The sequence below is a fragment of the Tursiops truncatus genome, chromosome 21 (genome assembly GCF_011762595.2).
Source record: "Tursiops truncatus isolate mTurTru1 chromosome 21, mTurTru1.mat.Y, whole genome shotgun sequence".
Classification (NCBI taxonomy): Eukaryota; Metazoa; Chordata; class Mammalia; order Artiodactyla; family Delphinidae; genus Tursiops; species Tursiops truncatus.
In genome coordinates, this window is record NC_047054.1 from 101,761 (window position 1) to 129,161 (window position 27,401).

Below are 27,401 nucleotides of genomic sequence, written 5' to 3' on the forward strand. Positions count from 1 at the left end.
TCGCCAGCAACCGCTGAAACGACCCTCAGATCCCGAGATCTGAAACTGCAGCGGTTTCGAAGAAGTCGGAGGCCTGGGCGCGGCCACGAACCGTGCCGTCCGAGGACCCGGGGCGGCAGGGCGACCGTGCAGGTGCCGGCCCAGCGGCCTCGGCGCTCGTTCGCGGGCGCCAGATGGAAGCCAAGGGCGAAACCCAAGCGCCGCCACGGCACAGCGGGCGGGCGGCCCGGGCGCGGCCGCTCGTGCGCCGGCCCGGAAGGTCGCCGGCCGGCCGGGACGAGGAAGCGCTGGCGACCTGGGCGTGGAGACCCGCCACCTTCCGGCCACGCGGCGGCCCCGCCTCCTCTGCCAACTTCCTTCCCGGGCGGGACGGCGGGACAGCGGCGGCGGCGGCGGGGACGGGCGCCGGCCTGCAGGTCGCGGGCGGGGAGCGGAGGGGCGGCCGGGGCAGCGGGCGGCCGCGGGGACGCCCCCTCCCTGTCCAACGTGCTGCCGGGGAAGCGGCGCGGGGCCGGCGGCGCTTGGTCAACCTGGCGGGGCGCGCGGCGGCCTCCGGGGCTTCCGAGAGGAGCTGCCACGTGGGCGGCGGGGCCGGTGGCTGCGTCCCGGGGTTGGCCTCGGGGGGCGGGAGGAGCGTGGCTTGCGGCCGGGCCGGTGACCAGCCGTGTCTCCTTGGGTCCGTTCTGCAGCGGGGCTGCAGGGCACCAGCGAGCGCTAATCCTAAGCCGGTAGTAAGTTCCCTTCCCTCCGCTCTCCTTCCTCGCTCTCCTTCCTCGCCTGGCCTCCTGCCTAGCCAGCACCCCTCCGGGCCCCCAACAGCGGTTTTGGATGCTGCCCCTTAAACCGCGTGGTAAACCAGTTCCGTCCAGCGTCGCTTCGCGTTAAGAGGGTTTACAGGACCCTTAGGATCGGGGAAGCGTACCTAGTGGGTAACCAGGTTCCCAGCAGGCACCGACGTGCTGCACGGTCGCGTCAGCTTCACAGCGAGGTCCCGAAGCCCAGCTGTTGGGAAAGCCTCCACATCCTCAGACCTTGACATTAAAAATCAGACTTTTCCCTGAGAGCTACCGGGTTTCTGCGTTGCCCTCCTTCCTTGCCCTTGGTTCCTCTCCCTTGAAAGGATCCCCCCACCCGCTTACTGGAAGCTTTAGGTCCCTTCAGGGCTCTCTCCCTGTTGGAGAGACCGCTTGTGCCTGCCCGGGAGTAGAGCGCAGTGTTACCGAAATCTTGCCTTACTCACGACACTTAGCAGTCTTCATCGTTTCTCCTCTTTTGGTTCAGTACTCACAGTGGATAACGTCTGTCCCACCTGGGGAAACTAAGCGAAAGGGAAGGCACACATGACTATCACAGTTGGGACAGCTCCAAATGGAATCCAACTGGCATGGAGAATAATCCGGTGTGGTTTAGGGAGAGTTGCTTATATTCTCTGAGCCTGTCTCTAAGAGGGATGTTAGTTACCTTTAGCTCAGAACGAGGCTTCAGTGAGATAATGTGTATAACCTTCGGTGTCTGAAATATATTAGATGATCAATAGTTGTTCTCCTTTCCCTTGCCCTCTTTTGCTGGCTCCATGTGATAAGGGAGAGAGGTAGAGGATGACAGTGATTTGTAGGGCAGGCATGTGTAGTAACCGGCAAAAAAATCCTATGAGAAAGCACTAATAGGTGTAATATCTGGGGATGCACAGCCATATAAGCCGAATCCAAACTTCCGAAATAGTAACTTCATTTCTTATTTTTTTTTTTTTTTCTGAAGACCAGAGACCGTCTGGGGTTCATGTGCTGTGATTTCTGATTGATAAATGTAAATTGAAATTGTCTGAGTTTGGAGATCCAAAGTTGAAATGTGCTTTGGGTTGAACTGGAAAGCAGATTGACCAAAATGTGTTTGCCCACTGCTATTTTGTTGTGTTTTTCTTCTAGACCCAGCATGAGTGAATGTCCCTGTAAAAAACGTGATGACTATTTGGAATGGCCTGAGTATTTCATGGCAGTGGCCTTCTTATCGGCACAGAGGAGCAAAGATCCAAACTCCCAGGTAAGTGAGTTGTTTTTTTTGTTTTTTTTGTTTTTTTTGCGGTACGCGGGCCTCTCACTGTTGTGGCCTCTCCCGTTGCGGAGCACAGGCTCCGGACGTGCAGGCTCAGCGGCCATGGCTCACGGGCCCAGCCGCTCCGCGGCATGTGGGATCTTCCCGGACCGGGGCACGAACCCGTGTCCCCTGCATCGGCAGGCGGACTCTCAACCACTGCGCCACCAGGGAGGCCCGGTAAGTGAGTTTTACAGGAGAATGTTTGGACACTCACAGACACGGAGGTACCTACAAGTGAGCAAATTACAAGAGGAAGAGGCTCAGTGGACACCTGCCAACTTACAAAAAGCAAAGGAAATCTGCTGTCTTTTGTGCTGCATTCCTGCCTGCTTACCTCTTCCTGTGAGAGAGTAAATTGTCACATGCCATCGTTCACTGCCTCTCGTACCCCAAGGAGACAGAGCTCTTAGCCCCTCCAGAAGTAGCGTGCCCATCTTGGAGCTCTGCAGGCCTCTGGTCTCCCTTACTGCCTCTCCACTGGCAGACCAGCCACCCGAAGTCACCAAGCCTTTGGGCATGTCTTCCTGTAGGTCGGAGCCTGCATCGTGAATGCAGAAAACAAGATTGTGGGCATTGGGTACAATGGAATGCCAAATGGATGCAGCGATGACCTCTTGCCTTGGAGGAGGACAGCGGAGAGTATACTGGATACCAAATACCCTTACGGTAGGGCATGTTGTGTGTTCCATTCTGCTTGTGTCATAGCCTCGGTGAGCGCTTAAATACGGTAGATGGTCAGAAAGCCTCATCTTCCTTTTCAGTTGTTACCGACAGCTGGAAAGAAAAAAATTCCTATTGAAGTACCCCAATTTCCCCTAAGTGCCAAAGGGAGCCAAGAAGTGGAGGCGTGGTAGTGGTCACACAGCCTGGCCCTGGGGCCAGGGCTCTCTCATGGGCCTCGCGTGTTTCACTGGCGGTGGGCTTCCCTGCAGAGTGCCACAGCCCCCCGGGGGAGGTGGCCCTGCCATTTGTTTCTTGGCTACTTGGGAGCGGGGCCAGCTAACCAAGTACTGGCCAGGGCTTTGCTCTGATGAGAAGCAGCGTGCATTTCCATCTACTGAGGAAATCTGGCTCAAGCTCGTCTCTGGGAAGCAGGACACAAGCTGTGAGCTGGACACCCGGAGAGGGATGATGCAGTCGCTTGCTCCTGTTTCCCCGGGCGCCGCATTCCCAGAGTGGCCGCTGGCCAGACCGCGAGCCAGATGCGCACGCGAGACCTTTGGCCTGGCCAACTCTGGTTTTCATCTTTAAATTAGGAGAGGATGCTTGTTATAATCTGTTGGCTATCTGAGCCCCAGGGGGACTCGCTTCAGAGATTATCTGGGAGTGACCAGCCAAGCCTCACTTTTCCTTTAACTCCCTGGAGAATATGCAACTAATGCTGTAAAGAGGCGCATTGGGCTGCATATGCTGGTTGCTGAATTTTCTTAACGTTTGGACCCGAATTTATGTCTGGAAATGAACAGACTGCCTCTGCTGGAAGTGCCGTAGATGCAGGCCATCCGAATGGGAAAGCTATGCCCTCAGGAAATAAGGGTCCGGTGTCGTGTGAGCCCTTTCTGTTTCATTGGCTCTTCCCTGCTAGGTTTTCCTCTGGAGTTTTTCTCACGAAGAGCTCCAAGTCTACATGTAGCCTAAGTTATATATTTTTACTAATGTTCCTGGGCCTTAATCATGTTAAATAAGCCCCATAAATTTCTTTCTAAGCTGCTTCAGGGCAACTGCTTCGTTTTTGAAAGAAAAAGAAAAAAAAGTGCCTGGAGGCGGAGAAGGAATTGAAGAATGAGACTGGGGAGAGCTACAAAGCACTCAGGGTTCTTCCGTGATTAAGGGGATTTCATCGTCGGGTTAGTCCATTTAACTCGCCCCCTTGGCAGAGAAGGAAGAGTCGGATCCCGGGGAAAAGAGGGTAGAACTGCCCTCTCAGCCTCAGCTCTATAGCCGAGTGGAGCGCGGGAAAGATGCGCCAGTGTATCTGAGAAACTCGTGGTCACCCTGCTGTTGGTTCTGTGTGCTTTCAATGACGAGAAAGGAGGGAAATGATTCGCTCATTGTAGGCACACGCAAAGGTGCTTTTTCACAGGACAGTTCAAGGTCCCATATAAAGATGAAAGCGTTGATGAATTCAAGGTCCACAGTGATGTGTGTAAGGACCGCAGCCCGTATTCACTGAGTCAGGACAGTGGGCTGTGGGTCCCGGCGCTGAGCTTCCCTGTAGAGGAGTTCCTGGGAGGTGTCAGTCTGTGACGCTGAGGCTGGTGACAAAACGATGCCAGTGGTCCGCACGGCGTAGAGGGGTCCTCACTGGTTCCAGGGCGGCTCTCCCGTAGGACCTGTGCCTCCGTCAACCACCATGAGCCCCAGGCGCGTTTCTGGCGGTGGCCTAGAAGCCCGAGGCTTTGCAGCGTGTTTACCATCCCCCGACTCCCCACTTCCAGAGCGTCTCCAGGAGCTAATTGTGTTTGTTCTGAGACACTTGCCTTTTGTCCAAGTTGGAGAGTACCTTTCAGAGCTCCTTTCCAGAAGGAATTAAAAAAAAAAACCCACACCGGCATTTGTCCAGCTCCACTGGTTGTTTTCTATTGAATGGTTGCTGCGTTTCAGGGCACTGGTTGTCTGTGTGCATTATTTCTTACTAACCATGTGATACCTCTAGGTTTTCAAAGCTCTTTGCCCCTTACTTATCAATTATTCATTTTACATGTAGCCGTGTTAGAATGTAGACAGTTTTCTTTCACGAGAGTAAGCCTATAATTTGATGTGCCGTAAAAGTCGGAGACGTACTGAGTGGTTTTTAAAAGGCCTTTAGTATCACTACCATCATAATACATGTAAAGATGGGCTTTAAGTCTGAATAACTATGACTGGCTGTAAAGTATCCACTCGGTCGGGTCTTTTGAAGGGATTTTGGGTCACAGAGAAGTAAATGTTTAGGTAGCCTTGGATGTAATAGAAATGTTCGCTGCTAATTGACTAAATGCAAATTCTTTTTTTCTGTTTTAAGACTTAAAGAAAATTAATTAAAAAAAATAAGTGATGGGGCTTCCCTGGTGGCGCACTGGTTGAGAGTCCGCCTGCCGATGCAGGGGACACGGGTTCATACCCCGGTCCGGGAAGATTTCACATGCCGTGGAGCGGCTGGGCCCGTGAGCCATGGCCGCTGAGCCTGCGCGTCCGGAGCCTGAGCTCTGCAACGGGAGAGGCCACAACAGTGAGAGGCCCGCATACCGCAAAAAAAAAAAAAAAAAAGAAGTCAAAAAAAATAAGTGATAATGTGTGGACTTGGGTGAGCGTTAATGGCGGCTGGGCTGCTGTCTCAGGGATGACTCTGTGTCCATCCCTGTAGAGGAGCTTTAGACGTTATCTAGATTCCAGACCACTGGCTTCCTAATTCTTCTGAGTATATGGGGACCCTCTTTTAAATGTCAAAAAAACCTTCCAAGACCCCTATATAATGCTAGTTAAACTAGTAGTATCTTTTTTAAACAACTGAGGTGTAATTGACATAGAAAGTTACATTAGTCACAGGTACAGGACATGATGGTTCGTATGTATCAGCATTTGATATGTTTACAAAGTTTTTTTTCTTACCATGAAGATTTGCAAGACCTGCTCTCTTAGCAACCTTCAAGTGTGCAGTACTGTATTATTATTAACTACAGTCACCATGCTGAACATCACAGGACTTCATTTTATAACTGGAAGCTTGTACCTCCCACCCACCTACCCCCTCTGGCAACCACCCATCTGGTCTGTGTATCTGTGAGCTTGTTTTTGTTTTTTAGATTCCACACAAAAGTGAGATCATACCTTTTATTAGTATCTTTTGAGTAAGAAGATCCATGATGACAAAAAGCTATTTGATATCAGTAACACTTTGCATTAATCTGAACTTCCCTGATGTTTGGAAAAAAGTGTATGTAAGTGCTAGACACATGTTTGCCAGTCTGCGGACCGTCCCTGTAGCCCTGGCAGAACCTCAGTGGTACCTTGGGGTTTGTGCCCACGGGGTCTAAGCTACCCACTTCATTCATGGATGGGAACCTGAAGGCCCAGAAACGTTAAGTAACTAATACAGTGCCACACAGGCAGGGTGACATCTTCTAATGCCGAGGCCAGCGCTCTGTGCTTCCTTGCGGGGGCGGTGGGGCACAGGAATTCGGCTTTTCTGAAGCGGGTACATGGCAGCCCAGTGGGCCACCCATTTTCTTCTCGCTATGCACTTGAACAAACAGAGGTTTCGAGGAAATGACCCCCAGAGGTCGAGAGCTCAGGTGGTGGTGCCCTGCGCCTGGGATGAAGCAGGAAGCCGTTTGCGCCTGGCCTCCCTTCACATTTCTCCCAGGGGAGCTTGGGAGCTGTGTAAGTTTAAGTTTACTGGTTAGCATATATAGCTTAATTCTCCTTATTAATTCTGTAAGTTTGGAAGTCATTAGTCTTGATTGACACTCTGTGGAAGGGGAGGTAAACACAGAATACGTGTAACAGAGTAGGGAGATGGTGTTTTTTCTGGGCTGTGTCTCTAGAGAGGCATTTTTAAAGGGTGTTTTTGTTCTTCCAGGCTTAGGATCAAAACTTCATTGAAACGATTTGATTATAATGTGGTATTAATATGGAAAATGAAAATTCCCCCTGCCAAGGAAACTGCCTTTTATCTCATCTTTTTCCTGAGAAATCCAAAAGATAGTATGATGTCAGTAACAGTAAGTGGCAGGAAGAAGCCAGCGTTATTATAGTGACACCTTTTCACATGAATGACAATGAAAAAAAAACTGGAAAGGAGCAGATATATCTAATTTACCTTGTAAAAAACTTTGGAAGACTTTAATTTTTATGAGGGGTGGTTGCTAACCCCAGAGCGAAGCGCTCAGCTGACACTTTGAGTTCCTTTCTCTTCGTGCGATTCATCAGTGAAGCACCTTTAATCAAAATACCAATTTTATAAAATGGAGGCGAAACACTTGTGGTAATTCAGAGATCACTCTTTCCTCAGGTTTTCATAACCAATTTTGATGACATGGTTTACAGACCAGAGGGCTGGCATAGAATCAACTTCTTTCTTCCTTGGGAGCCATTGTTAAACTTCACAGTTTTTAACAGAGCTCCCACGCCCGTCAAACTTGAATGCATTTTCCTGCCATGCTGGTTCCCATTGAGGAAGGGATTTGTGGGGAAGCAGGCCTCTTTGCTTGGCCTCCTCTTCCATCCCAGTCAATCAAGAAGCCAGGATTGCTTTGGCTGTTGCATCGCACTCGTGGAGGGGACCATAGTCTTGATGTCCCAAGATGGGGGTAGCCCCACACTCTGATACATCAGGCAGACATAGAGGCATGAAACTTTTTCCAGAGTCAGTTCATATTTATGCAGGAAAACTCTTCACTGGTTAAGAATCTGCGCTTCCACTGCAGGGGCCGCGGGTTCGATCCCTGGTCGGGGGACTGAGAAATCCCACATGCCGTGCAGCGTGGTCAAAAAAAAAAAAAAAAAAGTATAATGCTGGGAAGGAAAATGCTGGAAATGAATTAAGGCAAGAGTTCAGCGTGGCAGCTTGAAACAGTTTTGCCAGCGTGTGGCAGTGCTTCTTTAAATTTTCTATTTAAATGTAGTCTTTATTTTTCAGATTTAGCATGTTGTTAAGCATGCGTAGATGTCGTTTTAGTGATTACTTAGCCATTTACCTTTTACCCCTTTGAACACTGACATTTTCCCGACTGCCATGCATGTGATGTATTTCTTTGGCATCCAAAAGGTTAGTCTTGAGAAACTAATTTATCAGGAAGTTAGGAGGCTGATCCTTCTTAAGCTGCAACTTACTCACAACGTAAGAGCTTCTAGTAATTAAGACCAAATTTATTCCCTCAGCCGGTTGAAATTGAATGCCCTCTGGTTTTGTTAGGCAGATTCATGGATTTGATGACTTGCTGTTTCTTTTCCTGCAGAATTCTAATTTCACTGGTGGCGACCCAACATCCCTCCCCTGCCTAGCCATCCAGTACTTGTGGCCTGACAGTGGGCCTAATTAGGGACTTTTGTACAAAATAACTAGTGTAATCAATGGAAAACCTTGGAGCAAGTTTACAGTAAAAAAATAAAGTATATTGTTTTTAGGAAAAGAGGGGCAAACTCGGGTTTCACCGTGCGGTGTTTTAGAGAAACAGGGAAACACAACAGCTTATGAATGAGGCTCCCCCCAGCTTAACATAAGTGTATTTCACATTCAGGTATAAGTGTTTATAAACAGCCTTCAGAAAAGAATAAATCATGATTTTGTTCATTTATTTGATTTTTATCTATACATTTTAATCTATAAATTCAGGGCTAGTTATTTTCTAAGAGCTAGAGATTACTGTTTCACCATGAATGTCTACAAGGGATGTGTAGTAACAATGTATTGTAACTACCTGTCCTGAAGAGCAGATGTAGGAAAAGCTCAAATGCTTATCTATAGGATCAAACCTCCCCTGAAAATACACATATCGGTCTTTGTCTGTAAAAAGTCAGTTTACTTCATGGACGTTTATAATAAAACTTAAAAATCATTCAAGGTTAGTGATTTCCAAATTGATGACCAGGAAGGGGCTGAAGTTTGTCTTTGTACAATCTCTCTAAATAAAAGGTTTGTTGAGAGATTAATAGCGTCAACAGAATTTCAGGGCCACACTCAACCTATTTTAGGTTGTATTAAGTATGTGAGCTCATTAATTACCTGAATGATAAATATAACTTCTTTAATTCTCTGTGTTGATAAGCCTTTGCTTAGAAACTCAGGGTTGCCATCATCGTGGTTCCAGGGAGCACCTGACACTCCTTGAACCTTGGAGTCTTTATTCTGTTGGTCTATTCTGTCAGTTATGTGGGTTTTGATTGATCTATTCTGAAATTGGCCTGAATTATTAAGGTTTTGTTTTGAGTTTTTTTCATCAAGACTCTGTCTTTCATAAGCTTTGTTAATACTGGTATTAAAGTAGAATATATATATATGTATATAGTTTGCTCCCAGAAATAGGCAATAAAATCTGGTTGCCAGAGATTTTTGCAACTATTTATATTGTTTATTACTTTTACTTCTTAGGACTTTTGTTTTATATTTGCGTGGTACCATACAAACCTTTAATATGCATGTTGGCTAAGAAAAGCTCCACAGTGCTTAAAATGACAATTATCAGGTTCAAGTGAGAGAATCCTAGACTGACTGTCCAGAGCCGGGGCTCCAGGGGTGGTGTATGTACATAAACCCAGGGATTGTGGGGTTGTCAGATACACGACTTGACATTCACTTCTCAGTATCTTTTTGAAATAAATGATCACTGAGGACTCCTCCAGTTCTAGAGTTTTCGGGAAAAATTAAACAATATAGCTTTGATTTTATTTGATTAGGGTGCTGTTTCTCTGCTTAAGGGGTTTTAAGGGTGTTCGGGAAGCATCCTGGGATGAAAGCTGCAGTAAACAGCTGTTGATGGCAGCGACACAGAGGGACCGTGCATCTGTGCGTGTGGACAAATTAATAGAGAGAAACGGGCTTTGTTCCCCCGCAACTCCTTCTAGTGATTCAGATCTGCTCCAGTTCTGAGATGAATATAAACCGATGGAGATGGTACACAGAGTGTAGGTTACCCCACAAACATGGATGAAAAAAGGTGGGAGGACAGCAATGAAGAAAAAGACCCCGTGCGTAAATACAAGAAAATATGTAAGAAGAGAGGAGAGACACCTAGAACTCTTTGGAGACAGGAGGTTATTCTAAGACCAAATAGAAAGAAAGGACTTGAGAAATCCTTTTGTGAATCAGTCCGTGTGGTGATGTTTATTGAAACATGGATACTGGCCTGGCTTCAGGAAATCCCTTGATAAATGGAGAATATTGGTGAAAGCAAGGTGGTTGGAATGTGCCCGTCTTCTCTCTGCTCATGCCGTCTGACGCGCAGGTCCTAGCCAGTGCATGGAGTGTAAATTTCATCTGTGTGCTTTCAAGTGATAGATGCCATAGTAAATTTAAAAAAATATTGAATATGATAAGTGAGCATGAATTTTTAAATTCTACAATTAAAAGACTTTGTTCAAAATACCATTAATTTTGAGTTTAGGTGGAAAAGGGAAGCAGAATTCCTCATGTCCTTTTTCCTTCTGCGAGTGAGTTATAACTTCTAACGTGAGTTAGAAATTGAAATAAATACAAATGAGTCCTCTACTCACATCAGGTTGAGCTGTCTGTTGGTGAGTTCTTAAGGCGTCTTGCTTTTTAAAAATTGTAACTGTATTTCATAATACATGACATTTTTCCGAGCATGTTCACCTGTAGTTGCTCATTTACTCAGCAGATACTTACAGGGCATCTATTTTATGTATTCTGTGCCAGGCGCTCTCCAGCAGTAAATAATGTACATGTTCTCTGTGTTCAAGGAGCTTGCAGACTGATGGTGGAGCAGGTAGACATGAATGGGATAAACAGATGGTATTGAATGTTTCTTTCTGAGGAAGTGACTGTTACACAGAGATCTGAAGGATTTGATTGGCCCCCGTCAGGTAAAGATGGCGTAATGGGTGTTTGGGGATGAGAACCGCGTTCCACAGAGAGAGATGCTTGGGTGAAGGCCCTGGAGGAGGAAGGCTCTAGGTCACTGTGCAGCAAGGAGAGCGTCTGGCCCAAGCCTGGCGGGTGAAGGCCGGAGTAACACGGCAAGGCTGGGGGCCCGCAGGGTCAGGAGTTTGGGGGGTGTGGGAAGTGGGTTGTTTGGGGGCAGGTGGAAACAGGCACACAGCCGGGGGCAGCTGCAGGAGGCCGGGCGAGAGGGCAGTGGGGAGGAGGTGGGGAGAGGGGCACTTGGGAGGCAGCATCATGAGGGCTGATGGTGCGGGGTTGGGGAGGGAGAGCCGCTCCTTGCAAAGGTTCTGGTTGAGCGCCTAGGTTTGGGGGAGGGGAGGGGGGAGATCTGGGCCTCTGGGGTTGAAGGTGTGTGTAGGAGCTCCCAGGGAGGGTGTGAGGTCGGCGGGTTGGGTGTGCGAGCGGACAGCCGAGTCAGCATGGCGTGCCAGCACTGGGTGGCATCACGGGTGTAGGCGAGGTGATGCAGGGAGCGGGTGCAGAGGCGGGGCCCTGGCCAGATCCCTGAGCGGCGGCTGGGGGAGTGGAAGGGCCCGCAGAGAAGGGCTGTGGTATCAGGAAGCACACAGGGCAGCGCTTCCAGAAGGCGGGAGGCCACGCCAGAGGCCGCCGAGAGGTCCGGGAAGGCGGGAATATGCCTGTGGGGTTTAGCACCGCGCAAGTCGTGCTGGCAGTGCAGAGGGCAGCTCCGTGAGGCGGGCCCGCTGGAAGGCAGACTGGAGCAGCTGAAGGAAGAGCAGAAGGCGGGGACATGGGCAGGGCGGATGCAGATCCGGTTTTGAGATGTCTGGGAAGAGAGCAGCACGGCAGAGGCAGCCAGAAGGGAGGGGCCAAGGCAGAGGTGCGCGCCGTCTGTCCGAGGGGAGGGTCCGGGTGTGTTTGTCTGTCGTTACAGCACGCGTTTGCCTGCAGCTGAGGATGGTCCAGGAGGGGGAGATGGCTGAGGATGTGAGGGGGATGGCCCCCAAGCTCATGGATCATCGATGAGGGGAGGACGCCAGGCGAGGGCAGAGGGGCGGGTGACAGCCAACCTGCCACCTTCGGGTCATGGCGTCACAGGTGGAGACATGATCCACTGCAGCATTCCAGTGGAGGATGAGGGCGGTCACGAGCTGAAAGGGGACGGAGGCAGACGAGAGGTGGCTGTGTGGGGCAGGGAGCTGGGCCGCCCTGGAAACGTAGGACAGGGTCGCAAGTGTGGTCTCTCCTGGGAGTCCTGAGTTAGATCCGGTAAGCCCCGTCTTCTCCACCCCAGACCGGGATCCGCGCGTCACCCGAGGTGTGCCTTGCAGAGCTGGGATCGATTAGAACACAGGTCCTGACTGCTGTTCCAGTGCCCTTCGGTCAGTCCCAGTTCACCTTTAAAAGCAGTTAACGCGCGAGGGAAGCTTTGAAGCTTGACAGTGGGTCTTTCCGTCACAACGCTGTCCAGCAGTGGTGAGTGTTCTGCTGCTATCTGTGCTTCCTCAGGACGTATTAGACGTCAAGCAATGTATGTATCGCGCGTGGACAGTGGAAAGGGAGGTGGGCTCAGCTCACACTGTCTCCACTCCCTCCTCCTTCTGACCTGGTTGTGTGTCCTTAGCACACAGGGAAGCAAAGTAATTAGAGTTCTGGGGGCTTTATCGTCAATAATGGAAACACCGCAGCCAGGAGTCTCTTTAGCCCTAAGCACTACCACTGGGGCTAAGTGGATCCCCTGGGTGCCCTGAGTTGCTGCCAGCAGCCTTAGCAAGAGGCAGTGAGGAGAAGGGGGCAGGGGAGGGAGGGAGGAAAAACGCCTGTCCTCCTGTCTGCCCAGCCGAGCAGCCCGGGAGGAGAGGTCAGGCGGCACCGACATTTACCAAGTCCATCTTCGGTGCTGTGCTCATCACAGATTTTAGTCCTGGTGGCGGGTCTCAGAGGCAGGTCTTTGTGTGTGTACAAAGATCACAATTTTTATTTTTTTTAAACTTTAATTTAATTTAATTTTTTAACATCTTTATTGGAGTATAGAACTACCATACGACCCAGCAATCCCACTACTGGGCATATACCCTGAGAAAACCATCATTCAAAAAGAGTCATGTACCACAGTGTTCATTGCAGCTCTATTTACAGTAGCCAGGACATGGAAGCAACCTAAGTGTCCATAGACAGATGGATGGATAAAGAAGATGTGGCACATATATACAATGGAATATTACTCAGCCATAAGAAGAAACGAAATTGAGTTATTTGTAGTGAGGTGGATGGACCTAGAGTCTGTCATACAGAGTGAAGTAGGTCTTTTTCTTTCAGGTTCATAGGCCAGGAGGCTGAGGCTTCACCGGATGCAAAGGGTCATTCACACTAGCAGCTGGGGGCAGGGGCAGAGTCTGAGGAGGTGGCTGGGGTACATGCAGGAGGAAGCGGGGCTCTGGGGCGTCTCTGGACCAGCCCAAAGCCTTGTTCCAGGAGTGGCCTGGGCCACAGGCAGCTGAGCCTGAGGCTTCATGCAGAGCCTGGAGGATTTAACTGCCTTTTAGAATTTTTTTTACATTATTTTTATTTTATTTTTTTAACATCCTTATTAGAGTATAATTGCTTTACAATGGTGTGTTAGTTTCTGCTTTATAACAAAATGAATCAGCTATACGTATACATATATCCCCATCTCTCTTCCCTCTTGCATCTCCCACCCTCCCTATCCCACCCCTCTAGGTGGTCACAGAGCACGGAGCTGGTCTCCCTGTGCCACGTGGCTGCTTCCCACTAGCTGTCTATTTTACATTTGGTAGCGTATATATGTCCCTGCCGACTGCCTTTTGAGGGAGCTCGTCCTCTTCAGATCCCAGATCTGGCCAGAATTCCCTTCTGCTGTCCTTTTCTTCCAGCAGAGACCTCCTCTCTGGGCACAGGTGGTAACAGAACAGACTCCAGATGTTTTCCAGGGGCAGGGCTGGGATCCTCTGCACTATCACTGCTCCTTGTTTTTATTTTCACTTACAACCTTAGACTGTAATAAGGGACGACTCTCCACTGAACTATGCGCCCCTCAATGCCAGAAGCTAGGAGGGCGCAGTTGCTTTATCTTCTCAGCAGAAAAGCCACTAACTGTGCAGGGGGTGGGGTTGGCGGGGCAGTCGTATCCAGTTCTTAGCAGAGGGGTTCCCACTGTTTGGGGTGTGGCCAGGTGAGGCCCAAGTGCTGTCACCTGTCGCCTCTGCTTAGGAGGGCCCTGCTCCTGGCTCCCACAGGTCTTCATCATAGCAAGACCCAGCTGGATTGGACGCCGCTGTTCTCAGAAAACACGTGCAGTTCTGACTTGGTAACAGTGGCTTCACCGGCAGAATTCGCTCTAGTTCACAAAGCGATTTTCTGCCGTGCTCGGCATTGTAACCTTGCGAGCTAGGAAGGGAAGGTACTCGTGTTCCTGTTCATCGTTGATGAGGCTGGGCTTGAACCCTGGTGCCCCGGTGCAGGCAGATGCCAGGTTTTAGCCCCCTTGGTTCTGAAAGCCATCTGTAATCCAGATACATTTTTCTGCAGGAACAATATTGCCTGCGGATTCAGCTCCCCTCTGTCTACAAACGGTGCATTTGAGCCCTTGTTTCCTGGGTTTTTGCCACACTTCCCGCCTTCCGTGGCCTTTCTTCTGCAGTGCCTGCAGCCCTGGCTCTGGTTTGTCCGTGCTTGGGCGTCTCCTGCCTGGCGGGGCATGAGCTCTGCAGGGGGGACCTGCCAGCTCCTGCAGTGCCAGCGCCCAGGCCTGTAGGCACTCTGCCGGCAACCAAGACTTAGAACGACACGCATCTGGGAGGCGTCTACAGTTGGAAACCACTTTCCCTCCCTGCTGCAGCCTGGCGCCAAGGGATGCTCCTCCGGCGGGGGTAAGGGGGGACGGGGATGGGCAGAGCTCTGTGTGAGAAGCCGTGGGAGGGAAGTGGGCTTTGGGGCAATAGCAGCTATCAGAGAGGAAGACCGTGGTGGGGGCTCTGGGGCAGAGGCTGAGAAGCGCGGGCGGGGTCCACCAGGCCTGTGCCGCTGGGTTTGTCTCGGAGAAGTAATGTAGTTGTCCCTTCCTGAGCCGGTTCTCCCTCTCCCCTACCCACCGTAGCCTCAGATCCTTTGACAACTCGATAGCGAGTCCAGTCACTGCCTTACCAACATGGAAACTTCATGGAGCGGAGGTGAGGCAGAGGGGTGACGTTGTTTGGGGCCAGATTCTGGCTTTGGATTGGGGGTAGCCGTGACAGTGAACACTTTGCGACCTTTGTGGGGTGCTGGGGGTGGGAGGTTGGGGAAGGGTTAAATCTGGAGGCTACTCTCTTGTTTAGTTCTTGACTTGAAGGATGGGTCCTTTGCAGGCTGGTGGTGCTAGATGAGGCCGTCAGGACATCTTTCAATAATTAAGAAATAAGTAGTTGAAATTCCGTCCCAACTCCTGAAGCAGGGAAGCGCTTCCCTAAATGGATCTGAGGAGTGGGTGCACGTCCCACCCCTCAGTGGAAGCCTCCGTCGGGCGCCTGAGGGGCACCCAGAGCAGGGGGGCACCCGTGCTCTGAGAGAGACGGGTCCGATTCAGCCACTCTGATCCCTGTATGACGCCAGAAGTCAAAACACTTGGACCCTGATTTCAAGAAGTAATGACCAAGAGCTTTGTCATCAGAAGTGGAGTATCTTGTAAAAATTAACGTTGCGTTGTTTTTTTAAATGCACAGGTCAACCTTGAACTCGGGTACCCCGTTTTGTGTCAGTTACTAATTGCAGGCTGGAGCGTCCCACCTTTTCACGGCCCTGAGCGCACCCTTCTTGGCTCTCGAGTCCGGACCCTCCCTCTTGGCAGCAAGCTGAAGTGTCCGTGCTCAGAACGCTGGTGGCCGCCTGGCCCCGAGAACCGTCACAGCCATCAGTCAAGGGCACGGGGGCAGTCCCCAGGGACGCCGAGCACGCTTGTACAGACCGGCCTGGAGAGTGTTGGCAGAAGGCAGGGCAGGTCGGGCTAAGTTCCACAGGTGCTCTGTGTCTGGACCTCTTTCCTGCTCCTAACCCAGCTGTGTCACCAGGCTGCCCCACTTTCCAGGTCAGCCCTGGTGGAATAGCCCTCAGGCCCCAGGAAGTCATTTTCTTCAAGTAAAAATCCTGCACTACTAAATATGAGGAATTTTAAACAACCTGGAGGCTTTCTCTAACTGGAATAGAAACATAGTTTTCCTGACCCCAAATTTTATCAGGCCCCAGTATCTCCCATCATGTCCTGGTAGCCACATGACGATCGGTTTGGGGTAAAATTGCGCTATTAAATGATTTGTGCAGCAGTTAGCAATTGTTTAGCCTTATTCTGAGGGTTTTTTTTTTAAACCTATTTAAGTAACCTTAACCATGCTGCTGTCTGAAATAGATGTTGTATTAGTCTTACATGAAACGAGATGAAAGTTAAATCTATAAAATGTTGAATCTCTTAAATCTAACCAAGGATGGAATATATCCTGTTAATTTGTCAAACTTCTAGAGAAACGCCTACATGAGACAGTAAGGATTAATCAAGCCCTAGTAAGAGGGAATTTGAAAAATACAGTTTTCTAATTATGCAGTCTCTTCTCAGCGGGCCAAGGTTAATGCAGTTCTGAATTCTGACAGTTAGTAATAGGAAAGAAAAAAAAAAAGACCAAAGCGTGTGAATTGTCTTATAGTTACCTGAAACAGAGGTTCTCCTTCTATCAATCAAGAACTTCATACGCGTTAATCTGGTATTTTCAGCATTTGATTCTTTTCCTTTTAAACAGTGGAGAATCGTTGAAGCTTCCTGTGTCACTTTGTGTTTAACAGATACACATGTAGTATTTGGAGATTTCTTTGGCTTATTGCTCAACCACAGATGAGTAATTCTAGGTAAATGGAAAGTTTGTCTTCTTGTGTGTATATAACAATTTAGCTTCTTTTGAATACTTTCTAGACACTGTATCTTTGGAATACTTGGTCCTGATTCCTGCCCTGAATGTAGAAACTAGGCTTATCTCGAGGTCAGTAGCAGAGCCATCCTCCTTCGTTGGTTTTTGTACTCAGCCCTATTTGTAGTTCTTGCTGCAGCTCTTCCGAAGCCACATCATAAAAACGCTAGCACTCAAAAAAGATAAATGTATTCTTTAATTTAGTGCCATCAGATATCTACGGAGTGTTTCTATCATAGTGAGAAAAGTTACAGAGAAGACTCAGCCCACCCAGAGAAGAGGCCTGCAGAGAAGGTGGGAAAAATTGGGGTTAGAAATGTAGATTTCAGGGTTTTACAAGTAGATCTGTTCTCTCAGAATCTACGGATGGATGAATCCTTAAAGTCCAGGACTATGGGAGGAAAACGAAAGAGCAGGCTTGAGCCTTGGGAAACGCCCAGAAATGTGAGAGCAGCACAGGGACCCACAGAGAGGTGGTCTGGTGATGCTGAGCGGGTTAGAGCGGGGGTGTGGGGTGGTCATGCGTCAAGGGCCAGCAGAGCAGGGAGCCCAGAGACTGCAGCCAGAAAAGGACTGCGTTTAGGTAACTATGAGGCCGCCCGGCAGGGTGTGGGGATGGCCTCCTGTCGGCTCACGGAGCAGATCCGACACATCACGTCTCTCCCCAGCTACGCACCACACGTTGGGGGCTTGGAATTAGCCCTGCAGGAGTGTTTCCACCACAGAGATCGGCAGAGGCTATAAATCAGGGCTTAGTTTTTTGTTTGTGTGTTTATAGTGGTTGGTTGTATGCGTGTAGTAGCGCGTTACAGAGGCCAACAGGTTTCCACAGACTGGTATTTCTTAAGCTTTTTACACGGCGACGCAGCAAACATAGTTGACACCGAAACAGTTTTCAGGAACCTCCTTAACCTTGCCACGTGGGATGCATTCTGATCTCTCGCCTTCTCTTTCCACCTGTTTCCTTAAAAAGGAGGAAAAAATGCTGTTTATAACTCACTAAACTGATTTCAGGACGTACAGCTGAGAAAGCCTTGTTTTACAGAAAACTAGAGGTTCTATGTGCATCATAACGCCAAGAGGTGATTATTTTAAAAATAGAGTCGCAGTTGTAGATAAGACAGTTTCGTCTCGAAAGGAAGGAGAAAAGAGACGCAAAGTGCTGAAAAGGCAGCGTCTTCAGAATGGGGGCTAAGTGTATGTGTATAAAGAAGAAGAAATGGGGCCGCGGGAGCCTGCACCACAGGAGACGCCTGGTGGGGGGCTGCCGAGAGCAGGGCCCAGCCCTTGGCGGCAACAGAAGAGAAGCCTCATGTTTTGTTGCGACAGCCTGTCTTGGAGAAGGTCAGCTGTTCTAGAGGTTGAGGGAAGGAAACTGGACACATGGGGAAAAGCTAAAAACCGGATTCCCTTGGGATGGTACAAACTGCTTTTATTTAGTTAGTTGGAGCCACTGTTATTCCTGCAAACCAAAGAGCACAGCTTTAAGTGGCAAGACTGGGCCTTGAACCCTGGGCTGACTCCCGTAGCAAAGCTGTTTTTCCAGACTTGCCTGAGAGGACGCGAATACAGGGAAGGACGCTCGGCCTTGCGGTCAGGCCAGCCAGGGCCCCGGAGCAAGCCCGTCGCAGGCAGGCCCTGCTGCTGGGTGCTCCTTGGGCCTGGAGCAAGCCCGTCGCAGGCAGGCCCTGCTGCTGGGCGCTCCTTGGGCCTGGAGCAAGCCCGTCGCAGGCAGGCCCTGCTGCTGGGTGCTCCTTGGGCCTGGAACGGCCTCCTCCAGGCGGTTACCTGTTAAGTGACCAGTGGAGATGCCAGGCCAGGTGAATGAATCCCCAGCCTCCGCCCTGACTGGCCCACGTTAAACAAGCCGAATGGACAGTCGTCAGTCACGTTGGTCTGCCCAGAGGACAGTCTGGGGCCCGAGGCCTGTCTGCCTGGTGCCGCCTGGGCGGATCAGCCCCAGAGAGAAACACAGGGCGGTCTTGGAGGGTCAGGGCCGCATAGACTGCATGCCGTGGTGCCGAGAGGCCAGCCAGGCCAGAAACGCACAGCCTTTCAGACTTGAGGATCTGGACCCACAGCGCAGGGGGTCACGAGGTGGGAGGGGCCCGGCTCAGTGTCAGGGGCTTCGCGGGCCAGGGGTTCCTCCCCTCGACCCTCAGGTGCAGGCTCGGGAAGCAGGTGCCCGGTGGCTGGGGGGGGGGTGTTCGCCACGTCTGAGTTTGGGGTGTGCGGTGGTGAACGAGGGCAGCGAGGTGTGGAGGGGACGCCTGAGTTTCGCTCTTGTCATTGTCTGCTTTTGAACGTGTGGGATGGTGGGTTGTGACCTGTTCCCTTTACAGAGCCTCGCGTGCGCCTGGCACTCAGCTGCTCTAAATGCCCGGGAGACCTCTTGTTTCTCTAACAAGAAGCTTTGTGTTTTCTGTCCTGTGATCTTGTGGTTAAGAGAAAGGAAGTCTGTTTATAGTCCAGCGTGTTATTTCTATAAACCACCCTTTACACAGGGGCGTCGGATGCTGCACGCGAGAACCTGTTTCATCTGATAGTTTTCGTTAATGAATCCAGACATAGTATATTTTGCCCCAGACTGCCTCGGATGAATTAGAGGAAGACACTTGTAGTCAATGTGACAATTTTTAGAGATTCATAAGAGGACGATGTCATAGAGTTTCCTAACGGATTCAGAAACTCTGGTCCTGAATATTAATACCAGCACCATCAAAAAATAGTTATCAGGTGGGAAAGCATATTTTTGATATTTGAATTCAAGAGGACTTTCTGTATTTCCCCACGTTGCCATCAAGAATTGGAATCTGAATTTCCTCCTTTATTCACTCAGTAAATATTTAACACCCGTATGTTCACGGCATAGCATTAGGCTCAGGGAGCTACACAGAACCTAGAAGCCTGGGTTGTGTCCTCAAGGGGGAAATAAAAGCAACAAGTTCCTCTAATTGTTTTTACACTGAGCAGTGTTGATACCAGCTTGGGAACATCTCGGTCACCAGGGAAGGAAATGGGGCCGGGGGGCCCCTCCGAGGCCAGTGCCCTGACAGCCCTTAGGGTCCCTCCACCCCTTGGGGTTTACGGGACAGGGTCTCAAGGAGCCAGGCTCGGGTCTGTCTGCAGCCAGTGAGGATTGTTCTCTGATGGGCTGTGATGTGATTAAGCACGGCTGGTTTTTTTCCCTTTAGATTTTCTTAACAATGCCAGAGACTGTTCATTTCTACACACAACTAAATCGTGGTGTTCGTAGGCTAAGGTGAGCACTCGCCAGGATCTCCTGAGAAGGCTGCAGCTCGGCTTTCTGCCTGCAGGATTGCAGAGCTGCTGCAGGACTCACAGGGACACTTGCAACGTCCCCTGAAGACGGGAGGCCTGGGAGGACGGTGGACCGGGGTCTGTATCCTGTCTGAGCCAGAGTGGGCCCCCAGTAAAGTTTATTGACTGAGTGAGGACATTCGAGCTAAAGTGCACAAGAGCCATGAGTTTAGGCCACTCTTCTTTTAAGGCCTTGTCGACTAAAAGAAAAACGCAGAATGGAAGAGCCGGGAGTTGAGTTTTATTCAGGGTCTTACTGAGGACCAGAGCCAGGAGACAGCCTCTCAGAGACCCTCTGAGAGACAGCTCTGAAGACGTAGCGAGGGAGGTCCATATATATACGGTCTCGGCTAAGGGGCTTGTGCGGTCAGCATACAGTATAACCAGTCACAAGGAAGAGAGATCTCAGTTGATGAATTTAGTGCTTTCCTAAGTATGGGAAGATGCAAGAATCTGGGTTCATAAAAAGGTTTTCTTGGAATTGATCCCTAATTTTTCCTGAAATGTGTATCTAACTAAGGGCCTGTCGTGCCTGTTTTCCCAAAGCGCAGAGTGCGTCCTCCCGTTCTTTGCCTGAATTCCTTTCAGGGCGCACGGTAGGTCAGCGGTGCCGCGGCTGATGACTTATCTTGTAGGACTGGGTGGTGGGCAAGAGTCTTTGCTTTACAGCCTCAGTGCTCCTGGACGAAGGTGCTCAGGGTAGGAGGGTGATAAGTTGGAGACAGAGGGGGAGACCTTCGAAGGCCCCCATGTTTATAATTAGAAGTTTTGTATGATTTGGACCAGGGCCAGATGGTAATTCATTCAGTAAACATTTATCTAGCACTCGCGTGCCTAGAGTGTGTTAGGTCCCCTGCAGATGTGAGAGGGTTCTACACGGCAGTGTTTTCTAAACGTGTCTGCAGCTTAGAATCATGAGGGAGAATCTCTGAAAAATCCAAAGCCTAGGCCACACCCCAGACCATCACGGTCTCCAGGTGGGGGACACAGACATGGCGGTTTCCTCCTTGGGGGGTTCCACCAGGCAGACAAGTCTGTGAATCACCACCACAAGGAGAACAGTTTTAGAGAACGCACCCAGGAAAGTAAGTAATGATATTAGAAGTCAACACAGCAGCTCACAAAGCAGGTCGGGGGTTCTGGAGTAGATCCGAGAGGCGAATACTACGAGCCCCCTCAAAGGAGCACCTGTGGATTGGGTGGTGGGAACACCTAGCCTGGCAGCCTGGGAAGATGGGTGGGCGTCAGCAGGTGCGGGACAGGAGAGGAGGGAGCCTCCCCAACCTTGAACCCAGGCAAGGCTGGGGATGACCTTGGATCACCATTTGGGGATCACTGACCAGTCTGGCAAGAACTTGACTTTCCACGGCCATTAAGTGGATGGATGGTTTTCGTAGGGAAGACAAACCGCCGGTTATCCGATGGCATTTTTCTTTGGTGTGTGTGGGCTGAGGGCCATGAGGTGCAGCAGATCCCTGGGGACAGAAATGCTCAGCTTCACTTCCTGATTGTCTTGCTCTCAGAGTTGCCCTTTGCCCGCTAGTGGCCCTGGCGAACATCCCTGCGTGTGCATTACCAGCACACAAGTGAGCCGTTTTATGCTGGTGGTTCCGTCCCCGCCTTGTGGGTCTTGGGGAGCGATGAGCCATCGCTCTGCTTGGGGTGGATGGGGACAATTGACCTTGGCCCCTCCTGGCTGCTGTAGGTGCTAACAGACCCAGGGCTGCTGCGGTCCACGCTGCTCATCGCCAGCCTGTCAGACCACGTGGCCTGCATTTCTCAGTACTTTCCGTCTCTAATCAGTTTTTTAAAAATTGAGCCTGTTATCTGTGTTATTTCATAGGGGCAAACGGAATGCCTCAACACTCTTAGCGAATTCTTCATGAGCTTGCAATCTAAGTTTTTCTTTCTTTCTCCTTCAAACCCACAGTGTGCCACGCCGAGCTGAATGCCATTATGAACAAAAACTCAGCAGATGTGAAAGGCTGTACCATGTATGTCGCCTTGTTCCCGTGTAATGAATGTGCTAAGCTCATCATCCAGGCAGGTAGGACCCGGGCCGTTCCCATTTGTCACATTTGCATTGCTGCCTGCTCACTGCAGATGTGTTTGATCTTAAATCGCTGTTGTTTAGATCTAAATTAACTGCACTATCAGCTTTGCAAGGTATTTCCTGTGTCTTGTTTTTGAATGGTGCCAGGCATTCTGAGGCTAATTGCATCCTCTGTGATTCTTAGCATGTTTTTAATTTAGTTTGCAACTTCCCAAACTGCAAGCTGCTAAAAAACACCACCAGCATTGCATGTACGTACTGTCAATTTACTGTTCTCTGACATATTGTGCATAGATTAGGGGGGAGGGAGAGAAGTGAACTTCTGTCAGAAACAAGGTCAGCTGGGAGTCTGTAAATGAAATTTTAATTTGTATCTAATATATGGTAGATATATGAGGACCTAAACATCTCTTTGCATATAAATGTCATAAGACTCAAATGGTACAACTTGAAGTTTTTCTTACATTACTGTTACCATAAATCTGCACCATTGTGTTCGGAATATTTCACCTTTTTCAAACTGTCGCATCTAAGATTCATCTACACTTTATCTCCATAAAGCTCTCAGCTTGAGATTTAAAGACTTACCACGTTAGCCAGATGTGTGCTTTAACGGGGCTGTGTATCCCGAGCCCTGGATCTCTGAGCAGAAGCGGTCTGGTGGAATCAGGATCAAAGATCTCAGTTAAGGAGTCTCGTGGTCTCCCTCCCTGGGGGTGTACGACCCTTCGCGAGTTTTCCTCGCCATCCTTAGCACAGCGGCGGCGGCAGGTGCATGGGAAGAGCAGCCTCCTCCTGTGGTCCCTTTTTTTTTTTTTTTTTTTTGGCGGTACGCGGGCCTCTCACTGTTGTGGCCTCTCCCGTTGCGGAGCACAGGCTCCGGACGCGCAGGCTCAGCAGCCATGGCTCACGGGCCCAGGCGCTCCGCGGCATGTGGGCTCTTCCCAGACCGGGGCACGAACCCGTGTCCCCTGCATCGGCAGGCGGACTCTCAACCACTGCGCCACCAGGGAAGCCCCTGTGGTCCCTTCTGAGGCTTGTGGAGGAGCGAGTGATTGTCAAGTGCCCTCCAGATTCTTGGCCCTCAAGTTAGAACTGCCTGGTGAGACAGGGGTAGGAAACACATCTGCCCTCTGTCAAGCTGGCTTGAACTGGTCTGCAGAGCCATTCCTGGCAGCACGGTGGTCCTCATCTCTGATTCTGCCCGTGTTCTCCACCACCCCCGTTAGCCTCTTGAGTTAGGAGTCGTTGCCTTGCGAATAAAGAATATTTGATTGCCTGCAGTAAAGAAAATTGGTTAATCGGATCAAGGCTTGACTATTTGACATGTTTTCACTTTGCATTTATTTAAAAAAGATCCATAAAGACTGGAGGGCAGATTAAGTAGAATCCATGTGCTGCTGTATTTGAGAGCAGCAGATACATATTTCAGTCACTGGACATCGTGTGCTCGCACCCTCAGGAAAGCTGATTAATCAGACTCCTCCAGGGTTTCCGTCCGCATGCCTCTTGTTGTATCTCTATGTGCACATAATGAGGTTTCTTTCATTGTTGCCTTTTAAGGGATAAAAGAAGTTATTTTCATGTCTGATAAATACCACGACAGCAATGAGACAAGAGCCGCGAGGCTCATGTTGGAAATGGCCGGGGTTTCCTTCAGGTGAGTGGGAGGCGTGTGGAGGAGAAGGCGCTGGAAGGCCTGATGAAGAAAACACACTTGACCTTGTCTGATGTTTAATTTCTATGTGGGATGCCTGACCTCCACACTTGGAAGCATCTTTTTATTTATGTTATTTATTTTAAAAATTTATTTCTTAATTGAAGTATAGTTGATTTACAATGTTGTGCTAATTTCTGCCGTACGGCAAAGTGATTCAGTTATATATATGTATACATTCTTTTCCATTACGGTTTATCACAGGATACTGAATATAGTTCCCTGTGCTCTACAGTAGGACCTTGTTGTTTATGCATCCTGTATATAAAAGCTCACATCTGCTGACCCCAACCTCACACTCCGTCCCTCCCCCAACCCCTCCCCCTTGGCAACCACAAGTCTATTCTCTATGTCCACGAGTCTGTTTCTGTTTCCTAGATAGGTTCATTTGTATCATATTCTAGGTTACACATATAAGTGATATCATATGGTATTTGTCTTTCTCTTTCTGACTTACTTCACTTAGTTTGATAATCTCTCATTGCATCCATGTTGCTGCAAATGGTGTTATTTCATTCTTTTTCATGGTTGAGTAATATTCCATTGTGTGTGTGTGTACACACACACACACACAACATCTTTCTTATCCATTCATCTGTCGATGGACGTTCAGGTTGTTTCCATGTCTTGGCTATTGTGAATAGTGCTGCTGTGAATATAGGGGTGCATGTATCTTTTTTGGATTAGAGTTTTGTCTGGATATAGGAAGCATCTTTTTAAATATGATGGGCTAAGGCTCTAAAGATTATTCTAAGGGTAGATTTTTATGGGCAGTGACAGAAGTAACTGAAGACAATCTGTAATGATTACACTTTACTTTTAGTAGATTTCCAGGGCTTGAACTAATTATTCTGATAGTGAGAAATTTTAAAATTCACAAGTTTTATAATATTAACATTAAATCTTTTTGCAGATGTAACAACTCTGGCATAAAATATTTAAGGTGAAAATAACCTGCCAGGTTGGAACACTGGGAATCCTCTTTACAGTCATAGTTTAAGCTGAGATTTCAAGTCATTGATATTTATATGCTTTACCTTTGGTAGACACAGATTGGGAGGTATGTGTCACTCACAAGTCAGGTCAACCACCTTTGGTTTCTGGTAGAAACTTCTTTTAGACTGAAAACTTTTGAAGAAGTTCCTCTATAGTCTTTGTGTCAGCAGTTGGGGTCCTTGTAATTGGTAACGTACCTAACCTTTTGGGTTACTCATTAGGGATATAGGTTATACGTAATGAATCTCTTGCACTATTGTGCCTTCTGAGACACAATTTATTTACATAATAATTAGATATTTACTGTATACTGATTTTTTTTAAGGAATATGTTTAGTCTCCATGTATGTTCTTTTCACCTGCTTGAGAAGGTATATTAATGAGTAAAAAATATCATGGGTTTATTTTACTTCTGCATTTATAGAACCTGGTTTTAAAAATGACTCCACTAGAGCTGGTTGTTTTGTATGGAGAGCAAAAGAAAATTTGCTCTTTTTTTGTGCTTTAGAGCAATTCCAAGTTGGCTGCAAACATTTCCTAGACAATAAGAAAAATCTGGTGGGGAAACTAGTCATTGGATGTCATGTCATGCAGCTAACTTGTTAGAAATCCTCTGACTTCCCGATAATTCATGAACTCAGCTAGCTGACGAACACACAAACCAAGCCGCCCCATGCATCTTTTTTTGTCTTAGTCTTTTCCGGTCCGTGCTTCTCTCGGTATGGTGCACTGTAATTGGCTCCTATAGAGACAAAATATCAAGCGAATACCGGGAATTTTTTTTCCTCCCCGCAGAAAATGTAGGTTAAGCCAAAGTAAACAAATGGCTCTAACTACTCACTAGATAATATCTCTATATGTTTTGTTTCTTACCTTTAGGAAATTCACACCAAAGTGCAGCCAGATTGTCATTGACTTTGATTCAATTAACAGCAGACCGAGTCAGAAGCTCCAGTGACTTACATCTCATTAAGTCTCCAGAAGATCGGATTATCCTCTTCTGAGAAGCTGCTAATGCCTTTCATCTTAAAGTTACACATAACTTTCTAATAGCCGGGACGGCAAAAGTCGACGTGTGAAGAATGTGAAAGCTCAAATCTTCCTGACTCGCGCTCCTGTCACGTGGAATCTGCATGTGTTGAAACTGTCGATTCAGGGTGTAAAATAAAGGAGCTGTGGGTGCGCACGGGGCTGGAGCGGGCATCTCCCCTCCTGTCTCCTGGTTCGCTGGGACGCTGGTGGCTGCGCAGAAGGGCGTCAGCCGTGCGTCGTCCACTGCGTTTCACAGCCGCTCTTCAACGCCACGTGTGCTGGGAGGACAAATAACTGTGGCTGTGTGCCTGCCGGGATGAGCAGACACGCTGATCTGAACATCGGGCCCGAATGAAGCAGCACATGTAATGCCCTTGGGGGAAGGAAAGGAGCCGCAAGACAGTAGCATTTAAGTGTTTGCTTTTGAGAGTTGAGGGGGCCCCCAGCCGCCCAGCCACCCGCCCAAAAGTCCTGGACGGGGTGCGCCTTCGTCCCGGCAGATGATGAGCGCAACTGAGCTGGCGTTCTTTTCCCGCTCTGCTGTCCTGCCTCCCACAGGGCGGTGCCGCGGTGTGCCTCTGCATGGTGGGGACTTCTGTTGTTCGTGCTTCTTATTCTGGCTTTGTGGGTGACACAGAGCTCTTACATTAGTTTAGTTGAGTAATGAGTCGTGCCCGGGGAAGGCAGCCCGTCGCCCTGCGTCGCCCCCAGGCCCACACCCTGCCCGGGGGCGGAGCCCCGCACCGCTGCTGCACGTGCCAGCACGGTTCATTCCCAGGGCTGCGGTCTCCCGTCCTGTAAGTGAAATGAACGTGAGGAGGTGTCAGTTCCGTCCGGATCTCTTGGTGACAGGAGCTCACTTGCGCTCCTGGTGCCCTGCCTTCATTGACACACATCTCACCTTCCGAATCACTTCGATTTGGGGGATGGGTAGCAGTGCACCTTGTCTTTAATCTCATTTCATTTTTATTAAATGTGCTCAGTACCTTCGTTGAGAAAATGGTTTCTTTATTCTAAAGATCATGACCGTTTTAAAGTGCTCTTACATCTTTATGAGTTTTTATTTTGTCTCTGAGGTTTTGGATTCCATATTCTGGGGCATGTCACTTCTGTGTTGTCTGTGAAGCACACTTGCACATGTTTTAATGCTCAGAGAACAGTTTGAGGCACGGATGCCATGTGCCTTCCCCAGGGCTGAAGGGCGATGCGTCTCTATGGACCAGACTGGAGATGTCCGGGAAGGCTCTCTTCCCTCTCTCCATCGTGCCCTGCTCCTGTCTCAGGTGTGGCCATCTGATCTGACAGGTCATCTCCACCACCCAGTAGGTCCCAGGCCTCCTCCCTCCCATAATCCTCCAGTCTCCAGTGCTGGCTTATCTGCTGCTTTCCTACCGTACTCTTTCTCTAAATCTCCTTTTCTCGCCTCAAATTTTTTCTCTCTTATCTCCTCCAAACCCCCTGCCCTCTGCTCTAAAATGCATAAAACAAAAACAAAAGGTATATAGAAGCAAGAAATCAGTAAAGATACCTAAAGATAGAAAATATGTTAGACTTTTGTGTTGCTGTGAATGAGTTGTGAGCCCTTCTAGCAAGGAGTGTGTCATTGTTTATGTCACATTCGTAAATATGTCTAGGGGCTAGTGCCCTGTACAGTCAGCCCTCTGTGTTTACGGA

The 27,401-nt window shown here is 49.2% G+C and overlaps 1 protein-coding gene across 7 annotated transcripts; it reads left to right on the forward strand.

Moving 5' to 3' along the window:
- On the forward strand, window positions 1–26,772 carry DCTD (dCMP deaminase). Of its 7 annotated transcripts, none has more exons than XM_019921459.3 (6): window positions 1–132; window positions 1,926–2,040; window positions 2,625–2,760; window positions 21,860–21,976; window positions 23,546–23,642; window positions 25,575–26,717. In XM_019921459.3, exons 2-6 carry the CDS (start codon window positions 1,933–1,935, stop codon window positions 25,651–25,653), a joined length of 537 nt encoding a protein of 178 aa, XP_019777018.2. In that variant the 5' UTR covers window positions 1–132; window positions 1,926–1,932; the 3' UTR covers window positions 25,654–26,717. The 7 variants fall into 7 exon arrangements, with proteins under 7 accessions (XP_019777018.2, XP_019777023.2, XP_019777022.2 ...); XM_019921464.3 differs by lacking the exon at window positions 1–132 and adding an exon at window positions 197–416; XM_019921463.3 differs by lacking the exon at window positions 1–132 and adding an exon at window positions 433–728.
- The last annotated feature ends 629 nt before the right edge of the window (window positions 26,773–27,401 follow it).

Coding starts and splice junctions, on each gene's coding strand:
- DCTD (XM_004318072.4), top strand. CDS start 1,885: ATGTGTTTGCCCACTGCTATTTTGTTGTGTTTTTCTTCTAGACCCAGC. Junction 21,977..23,545: donor TAAGCTCATCATCCAGGCAG/GTAGGACCCGGG, acceptor TTGCCTTTTAAG/GGATAAAAGAAGTTATTTTC. Junction 23,643..25,574: donor ATGGCCGGGGTTTCCTTCAG/GTGAGTGGGAGG, acceptor TCTTACCTTTAG/GAAATTCACACCAAAGTGCA.